Consider the following 27,739-nt stretch of genomic DNA (forward strand, 5'->3'; position numbering starts at 1 on the left):
TGAATTAGGACACAGAGCATTAAAAAACTTAGGCCCATATTTATACTTTTTTAGTGCCGCATTTACGTCATTTTTTGACGCAAAAGTGGTGGAAACTTACAAAATATAATTGTATTTTGAAAGTTTGCGCCACTTTTGCATCAAAAAAGGACGAAAATACGGTGATGAAAAAGTATAAATATGGGTCTTAATATCTGGGACCATATTAGATGAAGTTCCATGAGCACTCTGCAAAGGTTTGTGTGCCCATATTCTGTATCCCTGGGAGACATTGCTATTACAAAAGTTACTGCAGGCACCTGTGCACTCCTTCTTTGATACAGATATCGCTGGTGCGTGTATTACACCACTGCTATCTTAAGGTGGTGTTCTTTTATTTGCATGGGGGCATTCCCTCATGCAAATGAGGGAAAATACTTTAGCTTCGACCCTGTATTGTATTATGGTAGTGGATGCAGAGGCAAAGAGCCTGCTACAAAGAGGTGCATACAGTCAGTGCACTGTCTGTAGGTGGTTCCCAGGAGGTGGCAAAGGGGGTCCCAGGACCCCCCAACAAACCCACCTACAGGAGGGTGCAGCACTCATTGCACCCACCTGTAGATAGGACCGTGACCAAGACTCAGCCAGAGTCTAAACATGTTGGTGTTTGTAGTTCCAATTTCTGCTGAATAAATATGTTGATATTCTGAGATCCTGGATTGCGGTGGTTCCTTCTTTGATTCAAGGTATATGTATGTATATATATATATACTCAAAAAAGGGGGGAGGGATCAGGAGGAATTCTGGTCCAGTGTATATCCTCCAAATAGAAACATCAAAAATTAGTAATACACTGTTCCAACCATGTAAACCAGAAAATAGTGACCAGGGTCCTAACTTCTAGGAGCAAGTGGCCTCACACACCCATAGGGTGTCATGCTTCATCATAGGCACTGCTCCTCGTCAGACCGGCGCTGCAATGTCTGACGGGCACCACCCCTGATGGGGGGGCTCTTTGCCGGAGATCTTTTGTGTGGTGGTGCCGTGACCACAAGGGTGAGTAAAGTGTCGATGGAGATCAGAAAAAGATGTGGTTTTAAAATTGACTCTCACAACCGCCACTGAGACAGTAGAATTTATTGGACCAGATGGACGGTCAGGGCCAAGGTTAAAAACAAAGTCAAAAGAGTGAATAAGGAAACTAAGATCAATCACTCTTGTTGTGGAAAGAGTTTTATATTTTATATCTCAAAAAAGAGAGGAGTCTGGAAAATCCCCAGAATCTAACCTCTCATGGGTCAACATGTTTCGCACCCTGGTGGTCCAAACGGATCCAGTGATGCTGCATCAGGACCTTATGTAACTATATGTATCTCCTAAATGATAAGGGCCACATATATTTCCAAACAAGGTATATAAGTTACTATAGACCAGCAATTTGCTGGGGGAAGTAACATTCACTTACATGAATGTGGAACCACTAGTTCCTAACTCGTGCCCGTCATAAACTGGAAGACGAACATCCTAGAAATACACAGACCAATGGTCCAGCGCTAAATGACGTTATATGCAGCTGCTTGGGCCAGGAGGTAACTCTTTCGGGAACCACGGACCGGGGTAGGTTACCTCCTGGCCCAAGCAGCTGCATATAACGTCATTTAGCGCTGGACCATTGGTCTGTGTATTTCTAGGATGTTCGACAGAGTGCGGTTTTCTCTTGCTAAAACAGAAAGAGAATCTTGTTTTTTGAAAATATGGTTGTCCTGCCTCAAACCAGCACCACCGGAGAATTAAGTGCGCCGTAACACGCAGATCAGGACATCTTTTCTTTCATATATATATATGTATATATATATATATATATATAAAAAGAAGAGAAAACTTTGAGTAGTTACCAAGTTTCGGTAAAGAGCAACTCCATTATAGAGCATCCTACAACACCAGCGACGCTCTAAATTTGCTCACCTCAAATGTCTGTTTTTCTAGCAATGTTTTTAATCTGTGGATTAGCATAGTGTCATCCATGCCGAGTTAAAAACGATCATCCTATGCTAAAAAACTTTGCTAAAAAAACAGACATTTGAGCTGAGCAAATTCAGCGTGTCAAGGGTGTTGTAGGGTGCTCAATACAGGAGCTGCTCTCTACCTAAACTTTGGAACTTCCTAGAGATCTCTTTTCTTTTTTGCATAATATATGCATCACTCTAAGCCATAAAGGGTATTGTTTTGATTTATACTGGGTGATCCCTTGTGTCTGGAAAAAGCTAAATCTGTTTGAAGATCTTTATTGATAGGAAAACACGTGTCAGGAGGGGTTGCTTTTGCTCATTCTAGGTTGGCTTGGATGGTGTTTTACCACTCCAAAGCTGTAATACTGTGGCTGGAGTGGTGAAAGGTTTTTGTCATTTTACATCTCAGCGTGGATGGCACTCTGCTACTCCTATGCTTGAAAACTTTGCTAGAAAAACAGACATTTGAGGTGAGCAAATTTAGAGCATTGCTGCTGTTGTAGGGTGCTCTATAAGGGAGCTTGGAAACTAACCAGAGTTCTCTCTTCCTTTTTGGATAATTTATGTGTCACTCTACGCTTGAAATGGTATTGTAGCTGGAGAAGTTATGGTAGCAGTAAAGGTCCCCTCAAGCTATCATGAAGTTGTTGTGTGCTGTGAAGAACACAGGTCTAATGTGATTGTGTGCTTTAACAATACCTTTTACAAGCGGAGCTGTCAGAGTAGCAGGTTTACAGAAAGATATTGACTCTTCTCCATCAAGAAATAAAGCCGGCCCATTAACCCTGTAATCACCAAGCATAATGCTAATGATAGTGCTGTTGGCAAACCAGTAGTAGGACCCCAAGGAGCCATCTCATTCTGTTTTTCAGTTTTGAACTATATGACAGTCTTAGCATGTATAAAGGAAATTATTTTGCTGACGTCCATTTTCCTAGACTTTTGGTATTACTCTGAAGTTCTCCCCCATGGGACTCAGGCCTTGACACATTTTTACTTGGGTTTTCCTTCTGTAGTCACATCCACCAGTTGTGGTTACTTCTGTAGTGCGATCCTGGGATCCAGAACCCTGGTTTGTAGCTGTAATAACCGTGACTGCTGCCCTGCTCACCACTGTTGTCGGAATGATGGTGTGGAAGATTCTATCCAGGTAGGAACTATATGCATCTAATACACAAATATAATAATCAGTGGGCATATTGAACCATATGATCTGCAGAACTATTTACAATCCTCTGGCAAAACAACTCATAATTAATTTCTTCACTGAAGAGACTTGTAACAGGGAGATCTTATTCTGTGAAGACCGTTTCTGAAGAACCTATACTTGTGTGGCAAATGAGCATCCTCCAGGAGTAAGTTTAAAGTTTATTTATGTTTGATAATATGGCAATATAAGCATAACAAACATTGGAAAAATAAAAATAAAAATGTATTAATATACACAATGTTCTCAAAATATCATCATAAAAACTGTATCTTTTGTTTTATTACATATAAAAAACACAGCTAAAATACTTTTCATATAATCTATACATTTCTTTTTTACAGACTAGTGCAGGAACATAACATCAATTATTTAAGCATATATTTGAGCATATATTAAATATGGAAATAGATTGTACACAGAAGTGCTGTTTGTATTGCAAATATGGTACTAACGTATAACACAATTTAAATAGAGACCAGAATATGTTGATCCAGACACAAAGTAATACTAAATATGTAGCAGACACAGTTGGGCCTCACAACAGCCCTTTTTATTCCCAAGAGCTCCTCACCCCAGGCGTACCACACATTATTTTTTTTAATGACAGTCTGCAAAAGAATACTATAAAGAAGTCATCGTTAAGCCTACTGAAGACATATTCACCAATCATTGTAACTACGACCAAGTACAAAATTAAAGATTAAATATACCAGCTTAAACCCAAAAGAGGCCTGTTCATACTAGGGTGCATTCACACAATAGTCAGCCACATGCAATCATCCCAAAAATCATGCAGTCATTCTGCCCGTACCAGAGCTTGACTTCCTCTTCTTCTCCTCCCCTCCCTTTTCCCTCCTCTACCTTCCCATGTCTTACACCACCCTCTCAGCTCATAGAAAGATTGGATGCATGATGCAGTGTGGGATTTAGTCACCTGCCTAAAGAGCTCAACCATATACTGGGGCACATATGTTCAATCAATCAAAATCCATCAGTGCTTGTGTAGTGCAACTACTCACCCGTTAGGGTCTCAAGACACTGGGGGAGGGGGAAAGTGTAGCGTTTACCGGTGAGGTGGTTCTTAAACCATCCCTTCAGTTCCTTTGTGAAGCTGAGGAGGGAGGTGGTTTGTCTGATGTGGAGAGGGAGGGCGTTTCCGGCTGTGGCTGTGAGGTACGAAAAGGAGCGTCCTCCTGTTCTGGTTTTCCTGATGAGGGGTACTTCTGCGAGAGAGAGCTGGGCTGAGCGTAGGGTCCTGTGGGGTATGTGGAGGTTCAGTCGCTGGTTCAGATAGGCTGGTCCAGTGTTGTGGAGGTCTTTGTGTGCGTGGGTGAGGATCTTGAAGGTGATTCTTTTCTCTATGGGAAACCAGTGCAGTGTACGCAGGTGCTGCAAGATGTAGCAATGTCGAGGCAAGTCGAGGACCAGTCTGGTGGCAGTATTCTGGATGTTTTGTAGTTTGCGGGTGAGTTTCTTGTTGATTCCGGCGTAGAATGCGTTGCCATACTCCAGTCTGCTGGTGATGAGGGCATGTTGATGGTCTTTCTATGTTCGAGGGGGATCCACTTGAAGGACTTGCGTAGGAGGAGGATGGTGTGGAAGCAGGTGGAAGTGACTGATTTGATTTGATGGTTCATGCTGAGGTTGGAGTCCAGGATGATTCAGAGGATGTGGGCTTGGCTGGTGGGGATGGGCAGGTTTCAAGCGTTGGTGGCCACCAGGAGTCATTCCATGTGTTGGGTTGAGGGCCCATGATAAGTACTTCTGTCTTGTTTGCATTGAGCTGAAGGCAGCTGTTTCTCATCCAGTTGGCTTCCATTCCTTCGTGGAAGTTGTGTCTGGCTTTGTTGGGTTCGTTGGAGAGGGAGAGGATGAGTTTATTTATTTTATTTAAGTTCATTCGGTCTAAGAATTTAGACCATTGAAAAATTCAAAAATAACAGTCATACATGGTAAATTAAAACCGTTGGAATTCATAATAACAATCATACATAATACTAATAGGACCTAATAGCCAGCAATCGAGTAAAATGTTACAATAAAATCCTTAAAACTGAGGTTGTAATCATACTTAAAATGCAGTAAATAAGACATAAATAAGGTAAAAAAGCTATGATAAAAAACTTATGTCTATCATGCAAATATATACAGCTATTACCTTCCATAAAACTTTACTCAATATCTTAGCCAATTTATGAGCTAATAAAATTCATTTCCTTATATAAAATGGTTTGTCAAGTAACGAGTTGGGTGTCATTGGCGTAGGAGATGATGTTGATTCCGTATCTTCTGATGAAGGTGGCTAGTGGTTCCATGTAGACGTAAAACAATGTGGGGCTAAGGGAGGATCCCTGGGGAATTCCGCAGGTGGTGGGTGTGGGGTCTGTGAGGAAGGCGGCGCGTCTCACTCATTGACTTCTGCCGGAAAGGAAGGATTGGATCCAGTTGAGGGCCTTGTCTCTGATGCCGGCTTGGTGGAGACTTCTTATCAGGGTGTGATGGGAGACTGTGTTGAAGGCCGCCAAGAGGTCCAGTAGGATGAGTGCCGTCTTCTCTCCCTTGTCCTGCAGAGAGCGGATATCGTCTGTTGCGGCCAGAAGGGCTGTTTCGATGCTATGGTTTTTCCTGAATCCGGATTGGGAGATGTCGAGGATGTTTTGGTCTTCTATAAATGTGGCGAGTTGGCTGTTGTCTGCTTTTTCGATGACTTTCGCAGGAAATGGTAGTAGAGGGAGGGGCCTGAGGTTTTTGAGGTCAGTGGTTTCTTGAGGAGGGGGATGATCTCAGCGTGTTTCCAGACGTCGGGGAAGGTGGTGGCAGCTAGTGAGCTGTTGATGGTGAGGCAGAGCTTGGGGGAGATGGTGTCTGCGGCTCTGTTGAAATTGTGGTTGGGGCATGGGTCCGTGGGGGCCCGCAGTGTATGGACCTCATTGTTCTCAGCATATCTTTGGTGGTGAGGTGGGTCCAGGTGGTGATTGTTGGTTTGTTGGTGTCGGGTTTTGGTAGAGGGGGTTTGCGCCTAGGTTGTCCTTGCTGAAACTGTCATAGATGGTCTTGATTTTGTGGTGGGAGTAGGTGTTGAGTCTGTCACAGAGCTCCGGTGAGGGTGGGATGTCCATTGTTTCACTGTTGGGTTGGGCAAACTCCTTGATGATGCTGAAGAGTTCCTTGCTGTTGTGTGCAGAGATTCTGTCTTGTATAGCTTTCTTTCTGGTGTTTCTGATGAGAAGGTGGTTTGTGACGGTGGCGGCTCTGAAGTTGCTATGGGCTTCTGTGTATTTGGTGTTTGTCCAGATTTTCCCGAGGCGGCGACAAGTGTGCCTAGATTCTCAGAGTTCTGGGGTGAAACATCTGGCTTTCTTTGCATGGGTGCTGTTGTTTTTTTTGAGGGGGGCTATGGTGTTGGCGCAGGTGGCGATCCATTTATGGAAAGTGCGTGCTGCGGTGTTTTAGTCGTCGTTGTGTGCGATGGTGGGGGCAGCGAGGGCGGCAGTGAGCTGATCGCCTGTTATTCTTGTCCAGTTTCTATGTAATGATAGGTGTTGGGGTCTGATGACGGTGGGTGTGTTAAAGATGAAATGGATGCATCAGTGGTCTGTCCATGGGAGTTCTGTGGTGTGACTGAAGGTGGCAGAGGTTCCTGTTGTGAAGATGGGATTGAGGGTGTGTCCTGCTGAGTGTGTTGGCTCCAACACGATCTGTCGGAGCCCTATGTTGTGGAGGTTGTTTACGAGGGATGCAGTGCTGGGATCTTGTAGGTTTTCGAGGTAGAAGTTGAGGTCTCCCAGCAGGGTGTAGTTGGTGGCTGCAATGGCTTGTGCGGAGATGCAGTCCGTGATGGAGTCGGCGAAGGTATTACATGGTCTGGGAGAGCGGTAGATGAGGGTTCCCCTGAGGGTAGATGTCGGGCTGGTATGTAGCTTGAAATGGAGGTGTTCCATCAGACTGGTGGATTCTTTGGAGTCTTCAGAGTGTGTGTTCATATGTTATCTTTTGATACACCATGACACATCTTTTTTGCATTATCTGGGGAAAAGATAAGCCACCGTCAGCCAATAAAACTTGAACATGTGTACTGTTGCCTCTCCCTCTGTAATAGACACAGTCTTATCAGTAGAACCAGGTACCTCAGGTTACCTCGTGAGGAAGTGTCTGACAGGTACTGTGTTTTCTTATAAACTACAGTCTCACTCAGTGCCAAACACACTTGTTTTTTCATTGTGTTTTTATATAGTAAACTCATTGAGCCACATGCTCATTGAGTTTAGCTCATTGAAGGACACTGGCTTATAAAGTTAAATCCAGAGGTGTTGACTCCCATCAATCATTTTAAAACAAAAATAAGACAGTGGTGGTTAAACCACTTTTACTTGACTGGGGAGAGGGTGTCAGAAAATGAATAGAAAGAGAATGGGGACTCTACCTTTGTGGTGTTTATTTTTGCTTTTAATTAATTTTCGTGTTTAGGTTTTGAAAAGTTTATTTGATGTGCACAACTGAATAAATGCATATTTTTTAGTGGAAGAATGTAACTGTTTTTTTGGTGTGATTGTATTTAAATATTAAAATGTGTTTAAATAAGACTGTCTGTTCAGGAGAGCGATTTGTTTTCTATATTTTGCACATTTAATAAGTGAAAAAATAACTTTATTAATTTGACAGGGTTGGTTGTTTGTCACAGGTGGTCTAAATGTGCAGGAAATTGATATGTGAAGTACATTTATTGATATGTTAACATTTAATGACGTTTATTTAAGTGTAAAAGTCCATGGGTTTCCACTTGGAGACAAAAATAGATCCATTTTAAACTTACTAGTGCTAGTAGTAATATTAAAAGTAGTAGTAGTGGGCCATTTCAACAGGTTGCTAGATCTATTACTAGTATCAGTCCATACACTGAAAGTAGCATTAATATGATGTTGCCCATGGGGAAACTGTAGCTACTGCCAGTAGCCAAAGCACTACGTTTATCAGTACTGTACTTTTACTAGTACTGTATTAATAATATTAGGTGTAGCAGTAGTGGCGTCAATAATAGCAAAGCAATAGAATAAGTTATAGTAGTATTGCTGAAATTAGAGGTAGCAGTGGTATATTGTATGAATCCAGTAGAAGTGGGACCTTGAGTAGCAATACTACTGGAAGTAGTAACTGTAGTAGTGCTAATAATAGTGGTACTGATATGTGTAGCATGTATGATAGTGTAGTTAGTAATACTGTAGAATGTAGTACCACTAGTAGTATTAGTAGTGCAGGGTCACTAAAGTCAGCAATGGTTAATGAACATTACTTTAGGTTGTGAAATCATTCCCTGTTATTCATTACATTACATAAATGCTACATTATTTTACAACTCACCTTTTAAAATGTAGATGAAAGGGGACTATGAAATTAACTCTATGTCATTGTCTTTTGATGGTGATGAACCTCTTAGATGAGAAGGGAGCAGGGAAGCTTGAGTTGATTAGTTTTGTAGTAGATTAATTTGGATTCAATGAGGCAACATAGATATGTCTGAGAGGCACTCTCAGCAGCATCTGATGGAAATGCACACCACTGCTTCAGGTCACAACAGTTCTCTCATAGTTCCATTTATAGTCATAAGCACTGAATAGTACCACCCACGTGTGTGTACCTCACCGTATTCGGAGTATTCAAGAACTTACTCACCTTCAAGAGTTGCACCTGCTCTCCTCAGCTAGCGCCATCTCCTCAACCACCTCCTCCACCTCAACCCCTGCCTCCATCACCACCTTCTCCAGCACCAGTTGTTCCACCGAAGTCCACAACTCAATCAAGATCGCACCATCATTCTAGGCACCACCTTCACAGCTCAAGGCACTTATCTCCATCAATCAGGCACTCACGTCATCACCACCATTCAAGACGATCCTGTTCCAGACATACTATAGATACATCATCCACTACTACAGGCAATATTCTCCGATACTGTCAGACTCCCCACCTCCACGCATATAACCTATGGATGATATCACCACGTTTCAGGAAGTCTTGGTGAGGGGAGCTTCAAAACTTAATATTGCAATGTCGACTCCAAAACCGTCAACTGCAGTAATCTTTGAGACTCTACAACATAGATCAACATCAAGGCCTTAATTACTATTAGTGCCAGGTCTATTAGAACCAGCTATGGATCTATTTTAACACCAGACTCTGTCAAGCCAGCTCCATCCAAGCTGCAGAGAAAATACCGCCCCCCCCAGAGCAGGATCCTGCCTTTCTACGTACATACCTATCACCAGACACTGTCATTGTAGTGGCAGCGAAGAAACATTATGCCACTACTTCCACTTCAACAGTTCCTCCTGATAAAGAAAGTTGAAGGTTAGACTCAGTGGATCAGAAGGTTTGCAGTACAGCGGCAACCACAATGAAAGCGAGTGCTACCGCCCATTTAGGCAGGTATTACAGGGATCTATGGAACTCTACGCAAGAATTTGTGGATCTTCCAAAAGACAAACAAGAAGCCTTTCTAGAAATCCTCAATGAGAGATTACTTGTTTTCAACCAAATACCTAGCACTGCTGCAGATTCTTCACTGCTTGCAGCACATGAAAAGTACCACAGGATCACGCTCCAGAGGCACTCATTCAAGCCAGAATCCCAACAGAGGATATTAAATCTACCATTCTCTGGTGCCACTTTATTCGGAAGCAACACTGACAATGAAATGGCAAGAATGAAGGCAGAAATGGAGACACTGAAAGCAGTTGGCTTGGAAAGGTCCAGAGAATTGCGACAATCTTTCCGTCCCTACCAACCATGGTACTACCCTCAGAGGTTTCGCACCCCTCAGTAGGGGCACCAACAAAGTGGAAGACAACAACAGCAACAGCGTCTTTACCACTCATACCAAAGAAAGGAGACCGGGGGAGATCCACCTATTAAACTACTCAAGGAGGCAAGCAACCATCCGTGTCAAACCCCTGAGTTGTTACTTCCCCCTCATCTGTTACCCACTCTGGTGGGGTGAAGCTTATCCTCTTATTTGGCAGACTGGCAAAAAATAACTAAAGACGACTGGATTCTGAATATTGTACAAAATGGATACTGTCTCACCAGTCCTCCACCCCTATCCATCCTCCTGAAACCTTCCAGATTTACTTCCAGCTGTTACGGTCAGAAGTCAACATACTCTTACAAAAACAAGTGATGGAACATGATCCTCACCACCAACGAGGGACAGCTTTTATTCCATGTACTTTCTGGCGAAAAAGAAAGATAAGAACGAATTCAGACCCGTCCTCAACCTCAAAACAGCTAACAAGTGGATTTGGCAAGAAAAGTTCTGAAGGCTGTCATTACACCAAATTTATCCCCAATTACACCAAGAGAATTGGCTCTGTTCCATCAACCTTCAAGTCGCATACTTCCATAGTCCAATTGTCAGAAAGCATCTGAAATTCTTGAGGTTCGTAGTAGAACAAACCCAGTACAAAGATTAGGCCTGCAGGTCAACCTCTCCAAGTAAACGTCTGTCCCTATTCAAACCTTAAACTATCTGGAACCATCTATCGATACAATTCAGGCAAGAATGTGTCCTCCGGAGGAGAGACAGTTATTGATCCTTCAAGAATGTCACTCTATCATGACAGCTTACTGTCCAACAGTAAGAGCAATATCCTTTCTCCTAGGCTCGATGGCATCCCGCATCTTCCTCATTCCGAATTCTCATCTCCAAATGCGACCTCTGCAGGAATGTCTCAAGGACCAGTGGGACCAGCTGACAGGCAATTGGGAGGACAGAATAGTGTTTCTTGTTATGCAAAACTCTCCCTGAAATGGCGGTGCTCCACAAAGAACCTGCTTTAAGGGATGCCTTTTCAACAGGAGGTTCCTCCTGAAATAGTAACAGACGGCTCACTACGAGGATCAGGAGCTCACATGGATCATCTCCAGATCCAACGCAAATGGTCAGAGAGAAAGAGATGAAATCACATATCAACCTCCTAGAGCTAGGCGCAGTCCATTCAGCGCCAAAAGCATTTTACCCGTCATTCAGGTCCAACTCCCTGCTTGTTCAGATGGACAATACGACCACCATGTACTACCTTAACAAGCAAGGAGGGACGAGGTCCAGGCGTCGATCACATGAGGCCCAGGCAATCGGAAAATGGCTCACAGCCAGGGATCTAACAATCACCGCAACTTACCTTCCAGGTGTACAAAATGCGCAGGCAGACTCTCTCAGCAGGATTCTGCAAGAAAACCACAAGTGATTCTTGCATGAAGATGTCGTTCACAACATCTTTCATTTGTGGGGCACACCTTCCATTGACCTGTTCACACCCCAGAAAACAAAAAATGCTGAAGCTTCGCCTCGAGGTACTACCATTCAGGGACACTGGGGAATGGATTGACTGGTCTGGCAAACTTCTTTAGGATTTTCCACCAATTCACCTGATTCCAGCAGTTCTCATCAGGCTGTTCCACTTGAAAGACAAGATGATCCTGATAGCTCCTGAGCAGCCACGTCAATGGTGGTTCACTGACCTCCTTCACTGGTACATCTGTCCACATCTCAAGCTGCCATGCAGAACAGACCTGCTGACGAACTTTGGAGACCAGACGGTTCACCCCAATCTCTCCTCTTTGAATTTGGCGGCGTGGCTCCTGAGCTAGTACAGTACGGACATTTGAATCTGCCACTGGACTTCATGGAGATCCTCAAAGAGGCTAAGCTGTTTTCAACTCGTTTTGTATATGCATTCGAGTGAAAGAGATTTTGCATTTGGTGTTCCTCCAAGAACGTGGCCCCTACTTCTTGCAAGGAATATTTCATTCTTCCATATTTACTCCATCTGTCAAAATCTGACTTGCAATTCTCTTCTATAGAATGTCACCTAGCAGCCCTTACTGCCTACAGAAAATGTCCTTCACAAACCTCTTTTTTCAAAATCCCTGTCATCAAAGATTTTCTAGAAGGTTTGAAAAAGGTTTTCCCTCCCATTAGGTGTCCTTCACCTGCCTGGGTGCGTAACATTGTACTCTCATGTCTTATGCAGGACCCCTTTGAGCCTATTCACAAAGCCTCCCTGTAACACCTGTCTTGGAAGACAGCTTTCCTTGCAGCAATATCATCAGCTCGCAGGGTTAGCGAAATCCAAGCACTTTGTTCTCATGAACCATACCGAGTCTTCCATGCTAGCAAAGTGGTTATAAGAACTCACCTGAAATTTCTCCCCAAGGTTATTTCAGATTTTCATGTTATTCAGACCATATCACTTCCAATGTTCTTTCAGAATCCCCCTACTCCAGCTGTACGATCTCTTCATTCTATGGATGTGAGGAGAGTTTTGAAAATATACCTCAATAGGACACAAGACATCCGTAGATCAAACCAATTGTTTATTAACTATGGTCAGGTCCGTACAGGCTTGGCCACTTCTAAACAATCTATCTCCCGATGGATAGTTTCTTGTCTCCTGTTGGGCTATCAAAAATCTAACAAGACACTTTCAGCTAAGCCTAAAGCACACTCCACTAGCGGTAAAGTGGCTACAGCTGCTTTATTGAGAAATATCACATCCCAGATATTTGCAAAGCAGCCACGTGGAGATCTGTCCATACATTTACCAAACATTACTGCCCAGGATCTGATGCCAGAGCAGACACTCAAGTAGGACAAGCCTTCCTTAGAAATCTATTTGCTTAAACTCATTAAAGTTACCTTGTCTGTCCTCTCCACCGCCTTAAATATGGATGAGCTTGCTACTCTATTCAGTGCTTATACTATAAATGGAAATCCCCTACGAGAGAAGGAATAGTTTCTTACCTGTAACTCAGTTCTCTCGTAGGGGAATTTCCATTATAGTGTTAAGCAACCTTCCCTCCTCCCCGGTGGAGTGGACAGAGGGAATCAGTAGACAATATATCACACACACGTTGCCTCAAAAACAGCTGAAGCAAATGCCACCTGCTCAGCATGATGGGATACTGGCAGTCTCTGGATTCTTAAAGGGACAGCCTTTATTTTAACTCATATAATGGCAGTCTATGGGGCTACACTGCCCTACTTTACTTCATATCTCTGCTCCACCAAAAAGGACTTGAGTAAGACATTTATGCTGTTTCACAAAAACATCATGAGATTGTATATATATATATAATCTCCTTGCCCCGTTTTTTTAAGTACAAGATGAAGAATTGGGTCATTGTAGCCTGTTCATACAGGCTGCATACTATTTTTCTCTCTTAAGTGACTCTGCAGGCCTTCCTGAAGGAAGGCGAATCTCTGCACTGAAGAAGATATATTGTGAAAAAATGCTCCAGGGACCCGCAAGTGGTTAGGACTATTCAGTGCTTATGACTACAGGGAGTGCAGAATTATTAGGCAAGTTGTATTTTTGAGGATTAATTTTATTATTGAACAACAACCATGTTCTCAATGAACCCAAAAAACTCATTAATATCAAAGCTGAATATTTTTGGAAGTAGTTTTTAGTTTGTTTTTAGTGTTAGCTATGTTAGGGGGATATCTGTGTGTGCAGGTGACTATTACTGTGCATAATTATTAGGCAACTTAACAAAAAAAAATATATACCCATTTCAATTATTTATTATTACCAGTGAAACCAATATAACATCTCAACATTCACAAATATACATTTCTGACATTCAAAAACAAAACAAAAACAAATCAGTGACCAATATAGCCACCTTTCTTTGCAAGGACACTCAAAAGCCTGCCATCCATGGATTCTGTCAGTGTTTTGATCTGTTCACCATCAACATTGCGTGCAGCAGCAACCACAGCCTCCCAGACACTGTTCAGAGAGGTGTACTGTTTTCCCTCCTTGTAAATCTCACATTTGATGATGGACCACAGGTTCTCAATGGGGTTCAGATCAGGTGAACAAGGAGGCCATGTCATTAGATTTCCTTCTTTTATACCCTTTCTTGCCAGCCACGCTGTGGAGTACTTGGACGCGTGTGATGGAGCATTGTCCTGCATGAGAATCATGTTTTTCTTGAAGGATGCAGACTTCTTCCTGTACCACTGCTTGAAGAAGGTGTCTTCCAGGAACTGGCAGTAGGACTGGGAGTTGAGCTTGACTCCATCCTCAACCCGAAAAGGCCCCACAAGCTCATCTTTGATGATACCAGCCCAAACCAGTACTCCACCTCCACCTTGCTGGCGTCTGAGTCGGACTGGAGCTCTCTGCCCTTTACCAATCCAGCCACGGGCCCATCCATCTGGCCCATCAAGACTCACTCTCATTTCATCAGTCCATAAAACCTTAGAAAAATCAGTCTTGAGATATTTCTTGGCCCAGTCTTGACGTTTCAGCTTGTGTGTCTTGTTCAGTGGTGGTCGTCTTTCAGCCTTTCTTACCTTGGTCATGTCTCTGAGTATTGCACACCTTGTGCTTTTGGGCACTCCAGTGATGTTGCAGCTCTGAAATATGGCCAAACTGGTGGCAAGTGGCATCGTGGCAGCTGCACGCTTGACTTTTCTCAGTTCATGGGCAGTTATTTTGCGCCTTGGTTTTTCCACACACTTCTTGCGACCCTGTTGACTATTTTGAATGAAACGCTTGATTGTTCGATGATCACGCTTCAGAAGCTTTGCAAGTTTAAGAGTGCTGCATCCCTCTGCAAGATATCTCACTATTTTTGACTTTTCTGAGCCTGTCAAGTCCTTCTTTTGACCCATTTTGCCAAAGGAAAGGAAGTTGCCTAATAATTATGCACACCTGATATAGGGTGTTGATGTCATTAGACCACACCCCATCTCATTACAGAGATGCACATCACCTAATATGCTTAATTGGTAGTAGGCGTTCGAGCCTATACAGCTTGGAGTGAGACAACATGCATAAAGAGGATGATGTGGTCAAAATACTCATTTGCCTAATAATTCTGCACTCCCTGTATAATAGAAATTCCCCTACGAGAGAACTGGAGTTACAGGTAAGAAACTATTCCTTACCTAACAGAAGCCATCAGTCGGCAGCCAGACTTAGAAGACTAGGGGCCAGATATACTAAATTCTCATTCAACACAGTGCAGCCGCCAAACATAATGTGCTGTGTTGTGTGAGAGAGCATGAGAGCACAGTATGTACAGAGATATGGCTCTCTCTCTAGCGCTGGTGCAGTTTTGCTGCTGAACGCCACACACACCTTTGCGCCATAGTGTAAGAGTGTGTGTGTGAGCCAGGCAGAGGTTTTGTACTGAAAAGATTTCATTCCAGTACAAAATACTGTGGATAGACAACTTCTAAAACTTTTCCTACTTTGTATGTGTGCTCTACGGTGCAGCACAAGTGCAAAGTCAGAAAAGAAAGGAGCAATTAAAACATTTCCCCTTTTAACCCCTGCTTTCAAAGGGTATTCATTTTTGATGCAAAATCCTGTCTCCGATTTTTGGTAGATAGGGTTTTGCGTCAACAATTTCATCTGCCTCCCATGTATCATCCCCTTGATGCTAAGTAACAGCGCTGCTTTGCATTACTTTTAGGCATGTTTCCAGCGCAAAACAAGTTTTGCACAGGAAAGTAAAAAGCAACAAATATTTTGTGGTGTTTCGCATCACGTTTGTGATGCAAACCCAGTGCAAAAAGTTGGTAAATCTGGTCCTAATATGAAATTGTGGATCAAACGTATTTAATCTCCAACAATAATATTTACCACAGGATAAACCGCTCAGTACACATGGATTTGTTACCCGAACTGCAATTATTTTACAAACTCAAGGAGTATTCATAAGAAAGAAGCACCTTTCACAGTTAACCAAAACCCACCTTTCAACCTCTAGTGGAAATTACCTTTCACTGGATCCAAGGACTAGTCAAAGCCTTTATACGACCAGTCATTAAGCTGCTCATACCGGAAACATCACAAAGCATGCAGATGTTTACCCAACTAGCCTGCCAATTTCATTCACTTTTCGTAGAAATTACTTACACATGTGGATAATTTTGTAGCAAAGATTTGTAAAATCAAATTTGATATCTAAGCCTCTCCTTTCTAGTGTTGGTCCCTTAACCCAGTTGTAAATACAGTGCATATTGGAAATAATTTCCCTCTGTAATCGGAAACCACAGAAAATGATTGTCACGCTTATGCAATCTGATATCTTTTCACAAGATAGAGGAGACTTTCCAGAGTTTAGGCATATACCCACTCCAGATCCAGATTGTAAATGCCGGTAAATTAGGGGGTAATTCTGTCTTAGTTCAGATTAGGGACAATTACCTAATGTTAGAAAACCTGCCAGAAGACTTCTCTAACCTGAATTGTTATTAGGCCATCATTAGCCTCTCATTGCAAGCAAATACATTGAAAGTGCTTGTTAAAACATTGAGAGCTGTCTTTGCAGACGCCGGTCAGGTTTCACAGTGAGCTATGGCACCAAACTGATATCCTCCATAAAACCCATAATAGGTTTTGCATCTATGACAAGGGATAGGTTGCCTCATCACTCCAATTTTCAATGTTCTGAAATTTCTTTCCACACTATCTTAAAGACTGAGGCAAGGCCCTTAGCTTCAATCTCTGTTCTGAACTAAGTCAGTGCAGAATATAAACATTAGCCAACAACAATTTTTAATTTGTAAAATAAGTGCTGGTTGACAAAGATTTTCTCAGAAGCCCACAGCTGGCAATGAAAAATGTTGTGATTGCTTAATATTGAGACTATGTATTCTGGATTCCAAATTATGCCTCTTTCTCCCCCACCATGCACTCCCTGCCCCTTTATTTCACGTTTGAATGTTGTTTTTTATCCCTGCGTTCACCTTTTGTCATTGTTTTTCCATCTTTCTTTATTTAACTCTTTCTTTCCTTCGTTTATGTATTTCTCTCTTCCTCTTGATAACGCATCCCACCTATGACAATTTAACTTGCACAGGACTCGTTTTAGGCCAATGAACCTTTTGACCCTGATTGGAGTCTCCTTAGGATGAGATATCCAAATAACATCTCAATTAATAAATCAAAGACCTCATCAATATTCACAAGAACTAATCAATAGAACTAATCAATAACATTTAATAAGAGTCAAGCACACCATGACCTTTCAGCCATGAATAACTACACAAATCTATTAAGATTAAGATATTTATTCCCTATTTGTTACAATCTACTAGCATGTTTATTAGTCTCAATACCAGTAAACACATCAACAAAACTACAATGTGACAACATGAATAAGACTTTATCAAGGCATAGATCATGAACATTAGAACAAAGCACGACATCAACATGAATCTACTCTAGCAGAGTATCATGAGTACATTATTCAACAAGGCATGAATTCAGTCATTTGCCTATTTGCATCCGAATTTTAGTGAACTCCTTAACTAACCTCTAATTAGCATCAGCATGTTGGGCTTCATGCAAAACAATTTAGCAACACGAATTTGGAAAACATCTAACTATGGCTTCTATCAAAAGAGAAGTTGGTACCTAGAAAGAAAAGGCAAACAGATAATTACAATTTATCATCATATATTTACCCTTCCAAATGGGTCAGCATATAGCGTCAGTCTTTGTCCTCAGGACATCAGTCGATTTGCCATCGGCCAGGATAGAACAGCTAAGTCTCAGCAAGGTATAGCAAGAAAAGAACTCTTCCCTCGTAAGGAGGAGAAGTAAGTATCGGGCCAGGAAGAAGGTGAGGATCGTTTAAAATATAAAACAGCTAAAGTCTCTCAGAACAGCAAGGGATGGTGAAGGATGGCAAAGAATGGCTAAGAATGGCCTCAAAAGAAATGGCTGATTTTATCTCGTGTCACGCCGTTATATTAAACTTGTCGAACAAGTCTCTAATTTCCAATTGGACAATATTTGGTGCATTGTTATCTCTGTCCAATAATCCATCACACACCTTACTAGAATTTTCACCTAGGACAGTTCTCACGTAGTTTATTGGCTCCTGTGATTGACGTCTTCAACAGGTAGAATGTCAGGTAAGAAAAGTTACACTTGTCGCTCCAGTCAGTAGTTCCATTGTCCTCTCCTAGTACAGGCGACCTTGCACCTGTTGCAAATTACACTGTTGCATTAAGCAAAAATGTCTCCTTGAGCAAGTCGGGTCTCATGAGAAAGAATTTACTACGGTTACACACATATCTCTAGCTTCTGGAAAAGTACAGGTTCATGTCCTTCAGAAAGACAGCACATTGCACGTTAGGAAAACAAATTTAATATGAGACCAGGCAGCTAGGCCCAGACACTTGCTAACTAAGGCCAAGTGATCAATTTAGCAAAACCCTCATACGTAACTCATATTGCCGATATAAAGCCACACATTAGTATATTATTAAGTCATCATTAGACAGTTTCATTAGTCAACGTACAGTATACATTGATGGCCACTCCCCGTAGGCACTTTTCAAACGTGTATATTAGTATTACATTAAAACATTTTCTATGCGGCTTCATTATACATTATTTTGAAGCATTTCATGTTAATATTGATTATAAAAGCTACACTCCAACACTCTCAGTCAAAGAGAACGTAAAGTGCTACTCTGCCAAAATTGAGTGCCAGTGTGCCCATTCTGCAACAACCGGCTCATATTATGCACTGTCCATCGTCCTGGCTGAGTGAATTTATAAACATTGAAGCCTACCTATTATTTTCCTATTTGTCCCTACGTACAGGCTACTACAGCAATTCTTGTGTGAAATGTTAATATTCCTAGAATTAGTTGCTGTATCATATTCCCGCACGTGCCAACATAATTTGCCAACTTGTAGATATAATATCCGCCCATATTAGTTCATTAAGAAGCTTTTCCTTTGATACTGTTCGTCGAACATGTCATGGAGGGTCTGACTGACAAAAGCATTTATGAGTTTGTTAAGTAGTACTACAGAAATATTCTTTTATGCATCTTAGGTAACTTCATGTATCAGTGCAAAATGTATCTACAAAAAAGACAAAGCCCTTTTTCTGTTTATTAATTGTATATGGATATTTCTTCAATATTCGTATTTTAGAAGTTTTGGACCTAATACACAAAAGCATGTAAGAGTATGTAAGATAACTTTTTTAATATTAATTATCATACTCATAAATGCATGGAGAATTGGCCCCAAAGTTAAATAACTTCCACTTTGATGTGTCCATGCCCATTACAATTGTCCTCTTCCCCTAATCTGGAGATGGTTGGTTTACAGCCAATTAATTAACATCATCCAGTTTTGTTAGTGTGAAAAGCCTGTTAAACCTTGCATCAATTGTTGGACTTTGTTTACACAATCATTGAGCCGTAAAATGTCCTCTACTATAGCCCCTGTCAGAGGTACACTGAATGAGTGTCATCGGAGTATATGTGTATTGCCATTTCTCTTCTTGATAACAAATTGTACATGGGTTTCTCATAAATGTTAAAAATAAATATGACGGAGGGGGACCCGAAGGACACCACAGGTCAGTCTTATCTGATGAGTTATTATATCATTGCTGGTGATCTAGCTATATTCTGGTTATATAATCTGGTTCTCAAAATGATCCAAGTCTCTCAAATGCAGCTCCCTCTAATAAATCAGCTACACTCTATATTTGTTTCATTAGAATATCATGTCAACAGTGGAGAACCTTTAACATTGATGTCTGCACATGTAATAGCCCTTCAAATTATATCTATCAGTACCAACTCTGTCCGTCTCTCAGATGAAAGCATAAGTGAAAATCCTTCCAGACGCCATGCACTTTCAAATGGTTTGACAACTGCCTGGTAACCACTTTGTCCAATATTTTACTCTATAACTTTCCGCTTCTAGCATTGATTTTATAAAGGCCTGCTCCACACTCATCATAGAACAGCCATCCACCACAGAGGTGTTCATGATTTTCGACTGAAGTTCGGCATAGACTTTGGCTATTGATGGCGGGCTGGAGTCACTTATACTTTCACTGGGATTAAGATTCTTTATAGCATGCTCCACTTTTAAAGGGACCGCTGGGTAATAGTGAACTCTTGGTCCTGCGTTACTTTATTTAGCCCCTGTGTTTCTTTATTTAGCACCTCATCTAAATTTCTCAAGTTTCAACCAATAAATTTCAGCATATTTGGTCTGGTACATCTGCCACATTTACTATATCACTGCAGCCCTTATTTGACTGCTTTGGCTTCTACTTGAAACTCAGCGGTCATTCTAGATATCATGCATGAACTACAAGGCCATCCACCTAAACTCTCCAAAATAATTATCGGATGCGATCTATGCGATTAATATGGGGCGACTAATTACTCAGCATTAATCTCAGAGAACTCACATGAATTAAATGATAGGTCCAGGTGGAATGTTTGTTCCCAGTAATCTCAGTAATATGTGGTATTTGGTATTACGTATGTTAAGCAAAAGTCCCAAATTGATGCCATTACACCAGATTGTATAATTAAAAACGCATCAGGCAAAAATCCTATTGTGTGGGTAGAGGAAAAATGTGTTTGCTGAACATGTGAGCAGATGTTTTTCAATGCATCCTTGGTCTAAAATTGACTCATTTCACACTAATCTGATTTTGTAATAAAATAGAGTTAAAGAACATATTTTCATTTTGTGCAATTTCATTACATTTTCTTAATTTCGGCATATTCACACAAAATTAAATTATGCGAATGTCACACACCCCTAGAATTATTTCGCATTTCAGTTTTCAGGCCCTCATTACAACCCTGGCGGTCGGCGATAAAGCGGCGGTAATACTGCCAATAGGCCGGCGGTAAAAAAAATGGAATTATGACCACGCCTGAAACCGCTCAGACAGACAGACACTTTAAAACACCGACCGCCAGGGCGAAACCAACAAGCGCCACAGCGGTAACCGCCAACAGCCAACAGCCAACAGCCAGGCGGAAGACAATGTTTCGCCCACTGAATTATGACCGGCCTATCCACCACCTTTTCCGGGGCGGTACCAATGACATCAAAAGCCTGGCGGAAACACTGCACAAAAGGGAAATGGCTCACCTCAGGAGACTCAAGGAAGAACCATGCCGCCATGGAGCCTGAGTTGTCTGTGTTCCCCATGCCCGTCTGTCTTCTGCTTCACTATGAACACCAATGCCGACGAAGACGACCACTGTGAGTATTGCCACCTAGCTCACAGGGAAGGGAGGGAGGAAAAAGAGAGTGACACACACTTGCAACACCCTCCCCCCTTACCCCCATACACACAAGTAGATGCAGTAACATTACATACTCACCCGGTGCCCAGTGTTCTTCATCCTGGGAAGGGTGGGGTGAGTGGATGGCTTCCCCACTGGTTCCGAAGGGGGCATTGCGACCAGTGTTCCTCATCCTGGGAAGGATGGGGTGAGTGGATGGCTTCTCCACTGGTTCTGGAGGAGACATTGTGCCCAGTGAGCTTCATCCTGGGAAGATTGGGGTGAGTGGATGGCTTCTCCACTGGTTCTGGATGTAGATCTTGGGGAGTGCAACGTCACAGTCTCTCACCTGGGTGTCACACCCACAGAATTTTCTGGGGCCATGCCGCACAACAGCCCATGGAGGCAAAACTACACATTGTCCTCCAGCGGTGACGGCTGCTCAGATGTGGCAGTGGTGGTGCTGCTGGTGTAGCTGGCAGTGGTGGGGGCAGGCTCCAGCCCTTCTTCTGCAGCCTTGGACGGCTGCCCACTGGGGCTGCTGCTGCTGGCAGTGGTGCTGGTGGCGGTGCTGGCAGTGGTGCTGGTGGCGGTGCTGGCAGTGGTGGGGGGAGGCTCCAGCCCTTCCCTTGCAGCCTCTGATGGCTGAACCAACATGGTTTGTGGTGGGGGCTCCGAATGAGTCCCAGCACCAGGTGGTGCAGGCCCCTTGCCCTTGCCCATAGCAGCTGGTGGTGCCTCCTTGCTCTTCCTTGTAGCAGCTGGTGGTGCCTCCTTGACCTTCCTCAAGGCAGCTGGTGGTGCTTCCTTGCCCTTCCTCGAGGCAGCTGGTGGTGCCCCCTTGCCCTTCCTCGAGGCAGCTGGTGGTACCTCCTTGGCCTTCCTCGAGGCAGCTGGTGGTGCTTCCTTGGCCTTCCTCACCACAGCTGGTGCAGGCACGCTTTCAGTGTGGCTGCCTGGTGCCCGGTATCCTCTCCCACCTGGAGTAGCTTTCGGTACTACAGTGGCCGTTGACTGGGTGGCTGAGGTGCTCGCCTGGGTTCTGACCACCCTGGCCTGCGTGAAGGATGGGGGGGGAGTGGTAGGGAAGAGGTCAACGGTGGAGAGGAAAAGCTTCTTAGGGACACTGGAGCGGGAAGAGGGTGAAGGTTTGGGAGTGGAGGAAGAGGAAGTGGTTGTAGGAGGTGTCAGTCTGCTGTGTTTGGGTGGAGGTGCATGGGCTGGATGCTGTTGTGAGGTGGATGGCTGTTGGGTGTCTGAGTGCTTGCATTTGTGTACTTTGGGAGGAGGGAGCACAGACACAGTGGGAGAGGACACAGGGGACGTGTGCATGAATGGGGTGGTGGTGACTGCCAGTGAGGGGTGTGTAGTGATAGGCGTGCTGTTGATGGTGGTAGTGGATGTGAATGTAGTGCATGCAGGTGTGAGTGGAGACGCAACTGGGAGGGAGGTGGATGAGGGTGAGGAGGGGGCCACATGGGATGCAGTGGATGTTGGTATGTCTGCATCTGGATGGTGTTTGTGTCAGTGCCTGTGGGATGGTGTGTGGTGCTTGTGTTTGCCTGTGGCACTCTTGTGTGTTGTCTTGTGTGCATGCTCGTCTTCCTGTGTGCTTGGGATAGGCTGGGGTTGAGGGGAATGGGATTGAGAAGAAGAAGTTGGAGGGTGGAAACAGGGACAATGGCTACCATCAGAGAGGCGGCCAGAGCCTGGATTGATCTCTGTTGGGCCGCCAAGCCAGTGTGAATGCCCTCCAGGAATGCATTAGTCTGTTGCATCTGGGCTGCCAGCCCCTAGATGGCATTCACAATGATTGACTGCCCTACAGAGATGGATCTCAGGAGATCAATAGCCTCCTCACTCAGGGCAGCAGGGCTAACTGGGGCAGGGCCTGAGGTGCCTGGGGCGAAGGAGATGCCCACCCTCCTAGGTGAGCGGGCACGGGCAACTTGCTGAGGGGCTGCTGGGAGGGTGGTGCTGGGACAGGGGTGGCGGCTGCACCTGTAGCTGGGGTGGTCACAGAGGTGTCTGCCACCACCAGGGAGCTTCTATCGGAGGAGGTATCTGAGTCCGAACTGTCCCCTCCAGTCTCCACCATGGTGCTCCCCTTGCCCTCCATCCGACTGGTGCTTTCACCGTCGGTGGACTCTGCCTCCTGGGTCCTGTTGAATGCAGCTCCCTCCATCGCCGGTGCCTCTGCTCCTCCACCAGATGATGCTAATGCACATAAGGACAGGGTGACAAAACAAAAAGGGAGGAGAAGAGACACAGGTTACACTGGGTCAACGGCTGCACCAACACCACTGTTGGCATACTCACCACCCTCACACACATAGGGAACAGCCCTACGCACTATGCATTGCACTACCAGTTATAATGTTAGCCACCAAGGCATGGGGAGGGGCACATACCACCAAATGCAGCACACCTGGGACCCAAACAGCCCTGGCCAATTGTGGATGCCTACGAGCTAGGTAGCAGGATTATCACTTCAGAACCCTGGCCAACATGGGACCTACTCTGCAATGTCAGGTCTGGCCAAGGGGCACCCACTGACACACATCCCCCACCCGGGTAGCACCCTACCATGCAAACGTTGTAATGATAGGCACTGTACTCACCCCCTTGTGGCTGCTGTGATGCCCTCAAGCGCCCATCCAGCTTCGGATAGGCCACTGCCAGTATGCAGGCCATCGGGGGGCTCAGGGTTCGACGGGCACCCCGTCCTCGTTGGGAGGCCATCCCCAGCTGGGCCTCTGCCGTTTTCCGTGCCCAGCGTCTCAGATCCTCCCACCGTTTCCGACAGTGGGTGCTCCACCTGCCGTAGACCCCAGGGTCCGCACATCCTTGGCGATGGCACGCCATATATCCTTCTTTTGATCGGCGCTGACCTGCAGAGGAAATACACACAGGAAATGGTATCAGTCAGACCGTCCTGCCTGTTTCACTTATGACCCACCATACCCCTTCACATCACCATTTACACACATATGATCCAGCACACAAGCAGTACGCCGCTCAGGGGACATCCACCCACCCGTCTACATGAGGCCTTCACACACAACACTCCATGCTTTCATGCCACATGCATCATGCCTACAGTGTACTCACCTGTTGGTCTGGAGGCCCATGCAGCAGTCTGTACTGGGGAAGGACCCCAACCACCAGTCACTCCAACTCCGCCGACGTGAAGGCAGGGGCCCTTTCCCCAGTCACACGGGCCATGGTAGGTTCCAGACACAGGTCACAGCAGCACATGCAGTGTCGGTCCTCTCCTGCTGAAGGGCAGGTAGCAAGTGAGTGATCAGATAGAAAATGGCGGTTACGTCCGCGGCCGTGCATTTCATCACCACCGGCGTACATCACCATTTGCCACTGTCCCCCCTAGGGACCCATGTTAACCAATAAGGAGTTGCACAGCGGTTCCCAACCGCCTACCGCAATGGTGCACAACGTCAGCTGAATTACCTCACTTCCACCTGACCCTCCACACAGGAAACGCAGATGCCATTTCGGAGGGGAAGGGGCAGGCCATGGATTATATCTGTGTCACAGTTAAAAATAGGATATACAGGACAAATCCCACTTAACCATTACAAATTAACATCATGCATTGTACTGTTGTGGCTCCAATGTTCAGTTTGTGACCGGCTCCTCACTCTTTTGTCCCTTAGACTGCAACCGCTGCAGATGAATAGAAGATGGAGACATACCCCGTGTACAGACCCCTGGTGGACTTGGCAACAATGGAGGACAGGCACATTATCCTCACCTATAGACTTAACAGGGCCACAATCACAGAGCTGTGTGCCCAACTGGAGCCTGACCTGATATCTGCTATCTGTCACCCCACTGGGATCTCCCCTTTTGTGCAAGTCCTATCTGTGGTCCTTTTCTTGGCAACTGTTTTTTTCCAAGTGACAGTGGACATGGCAGCAGGAATGTCACAGCCAGTGTTCTCAAACGTGCTGACAAGAGTGTTGTCTGCCTTGATTAAACACATATGCAGCTACATTGTTTTCCCCCATGTGGAGGATTTGGCCACAGTGAAGGTTGACTTCTATGCAATGGGACATATCCCCAACATAACTGGGGTGATTGATGGAACTCATATTGTATTTGCCCCTCCCCGCAAAATTAACAGATGTCCAGAAATTGTAAGAGTTTTCACCCCATGAATGTACAGGTGTGCTTGCCGGACCAGTACATCTCCCATGTCAATGCTAGGTATCTAGGGTCGGTGCATGATGCCTTTGTCTTAAGGAATAGCAGCATCCCAAATGTGATGGCCCAACTACAGACGCACCGTGTGTGGCTAATAGGTGAGCCCTCGTTCCCATCCAGTAGATGTTGGTGTATGGGTATGGTGTGGGCCATATAGAATAGTGTGTGGCTAAATGTTGTCCCTCGATATTTGCAGGTGACTCAGGTTACCCCAACCTATCATGGCTACTGACCCCTATGAGGAATGCCAGGACAAGGGCAGAAGAACGTTACAATGAGGCACATGGAAGAACAAGAAGGGTAATCAAACGGACCTTTGGCCTCCTGAAGGCCAGGTTCAGGTGCCTCCATCTAACTGGGGGATACCTGTGCTACTCACCCAAGAAGGTCTGCCAGATAATCGTGGCATGCTGCATGTTGCACAACCTTGCCCTGAGATGCCATGTGCCTTTTCTGGAGGAGGAGGAGGCTGGAGATGGCCTTGTGGCAGCAGTGGACCCTGTGGACAGTGAGGATGAGGAGGCAGAGGATGAGGATGAGGACAACAGAACAGCAGTGATACGACAATATTTCCAATGACACACAGGTAACACAGTGTTACTTCACATTTCATTGTCATTATATAGATTATCTTTGGCACTGGCATGCTGTTATTTCCCACGTCTATGCCCACTCACTGTACCCTTTGGCAATTCATTTTGCAGATGTTGGTGCCCCACTATCGCTTCTGGTGTGATCACTGCAGGAAACTACAGATTTTTCCTATGTGAACATTACTGTACAGTTGAATTGCAATGTTTGAACCTGGTTAAACGAATAGATACTTAAAAAATTTGACATACTCCATACTTGTATTTTTTCCAAGGGTGTTTATTGAAGTGCTAAGAAGAAGAGGGGCAAGTGCATTGGGATGGGGTGATGATGGAGGAAAGTCCTGGGTATTGTTCCAGTCTATTTGGTGCCCAGGTGCATTGTCCAAGGGAACATTGGAATGGGAGCAATGGCAGTTCAAGGTGGACAGGGTGACGGAGTGGGACACAAGGGTGACAATAAGGAAAGTCTCATTTCCTGGCGGGGTCTTGGCAATAGTCTCTGGCTTCTGCCTGGATTGCAGGGAACATTTGTGGGGTGGTTCACCTTCTGCAGCGGGGGTGATGGTGTGGCGGGGCCTCATGTCCACTAGCGGAGGTGGACGGCTGTTCAGATGTCTGGCTAGTGGCAGGGGCCTACTGTTGTGAGACTGCCTCCCTCATAATATTGGCAATGTCTGCCAGCACCAGACCAGAGTGGTGTTGATGGCCTGCAAGTCCTCCCCATCCCGTGGTACTGTCCCTCCTGCAGCCACCTGTTCACCTGCACGTTCTCCAGGATCTGGCCCAGCATATCCTGGGAATGTTGCTAGGCTCCCAGGATCTGTGCAAGTGCCTCCTGGAGAGTCGGTTCCCTGGGCCTGTCCTCCCCATAGTGCACAGCAGTCCTCTCAGTTTCCCTGTTGTCCCGTGCCTCTGTCCCCTGAACCGTGTGCCCACTGCCACTGACCCCAGGTCCCTGATTGTCTTGGGTATGAGGTGTGCCCTGGGGTCCCTGTAGTGGTGGACACACTGCTGATTGACGTGTCCTGGGGACAGAGGTATGGGTACGCTAGGTGGGTGCTGTGGTGGTGTTTACAGGTGGGGGAGGCTCTGTGATGGTGTGTGACTGTGCCTGGGTAACCGACTGTCCAGAGGTCCCTGATGGGCTTGGTTGGTCATCAAGATCCAGGCGACCAGAGTGGCTGTCATCACTGTGGGCCTCTTCAGTTGGGGGACTGGATAGTGCTGGCACCTCTTTTCCGCTGACATTGGCTGGGATACCTGTGGGGATGTAAATGCTGTGTTATTGTTTCTGTGTGTGACATATTGTGCATCAGTGGGTTGCCATATTTGTTGGTATTTGCCCTGGGAGCTTTAACTTGTGTAGGTTGGTATGTTGTAGGTAGGCTAGCTGATTCTCTCTAGTGTGCATGCTTTGGTGATAGGTGTCTATGCAGGGCTGTGAGTGATGTCCATGCATTGGTATGGCATGAAGGGCTTGGCACTGGAATAAGTGAGATGTGATGGTGGGGTGTGTGGGAGGTGGTGGAGTGATGGGAGTTAGGGTGAGGGTGGAGGTATGTGATGGCATGCAGGTAGGGGGTGATAGTAGTATAGAGTTTACTTACCAGAGTCCAGTCCTCCTCCTACTCCGGCC

At 44.8% G+C, this 27,739-nt stretch overlaps 1 protein-coding gene across 1 annotated transcript in view; it reads left to right on the forward strand.

Annotated features, from left to right (window-relative positions):
- Positions 1–3,022: 3,022 nt before the first annotated feature.
- Positions 3,023–27,739, forward strand: part of LOC138258618 (cadherin-related family member 4-like) — a 137,662-nt gene continuing 112,945 nt past the window's right edge. The window contains exon 1 of the mRNA XM_069205963.1: positions 3,023–3,138. Coding sequence (XP_069062064.1) covers positions 3,113–3,138 — 26 coding nt within the window. The 5' untranslated portion in view covers positions 3,023–3,112. The remainder of the gene's footprint in view (positions 3,139–27,739) is intronic.

Source organism: Pleurodeles waltl, chromosome 9 (assembly GCF_031143425.1).
Source record: "Pleurodeles waltl isolate 20211129_DDA chromosome 9, aPleWal1.hap1.20221129, whole genome shotgun sequence".
Taxonomy (NCBI): Eukaryota; Metazoa; Chordata; class Amphibia; order Caudata; family Salamandridae; genus Pleurodeles; species Pleurodeles waltl.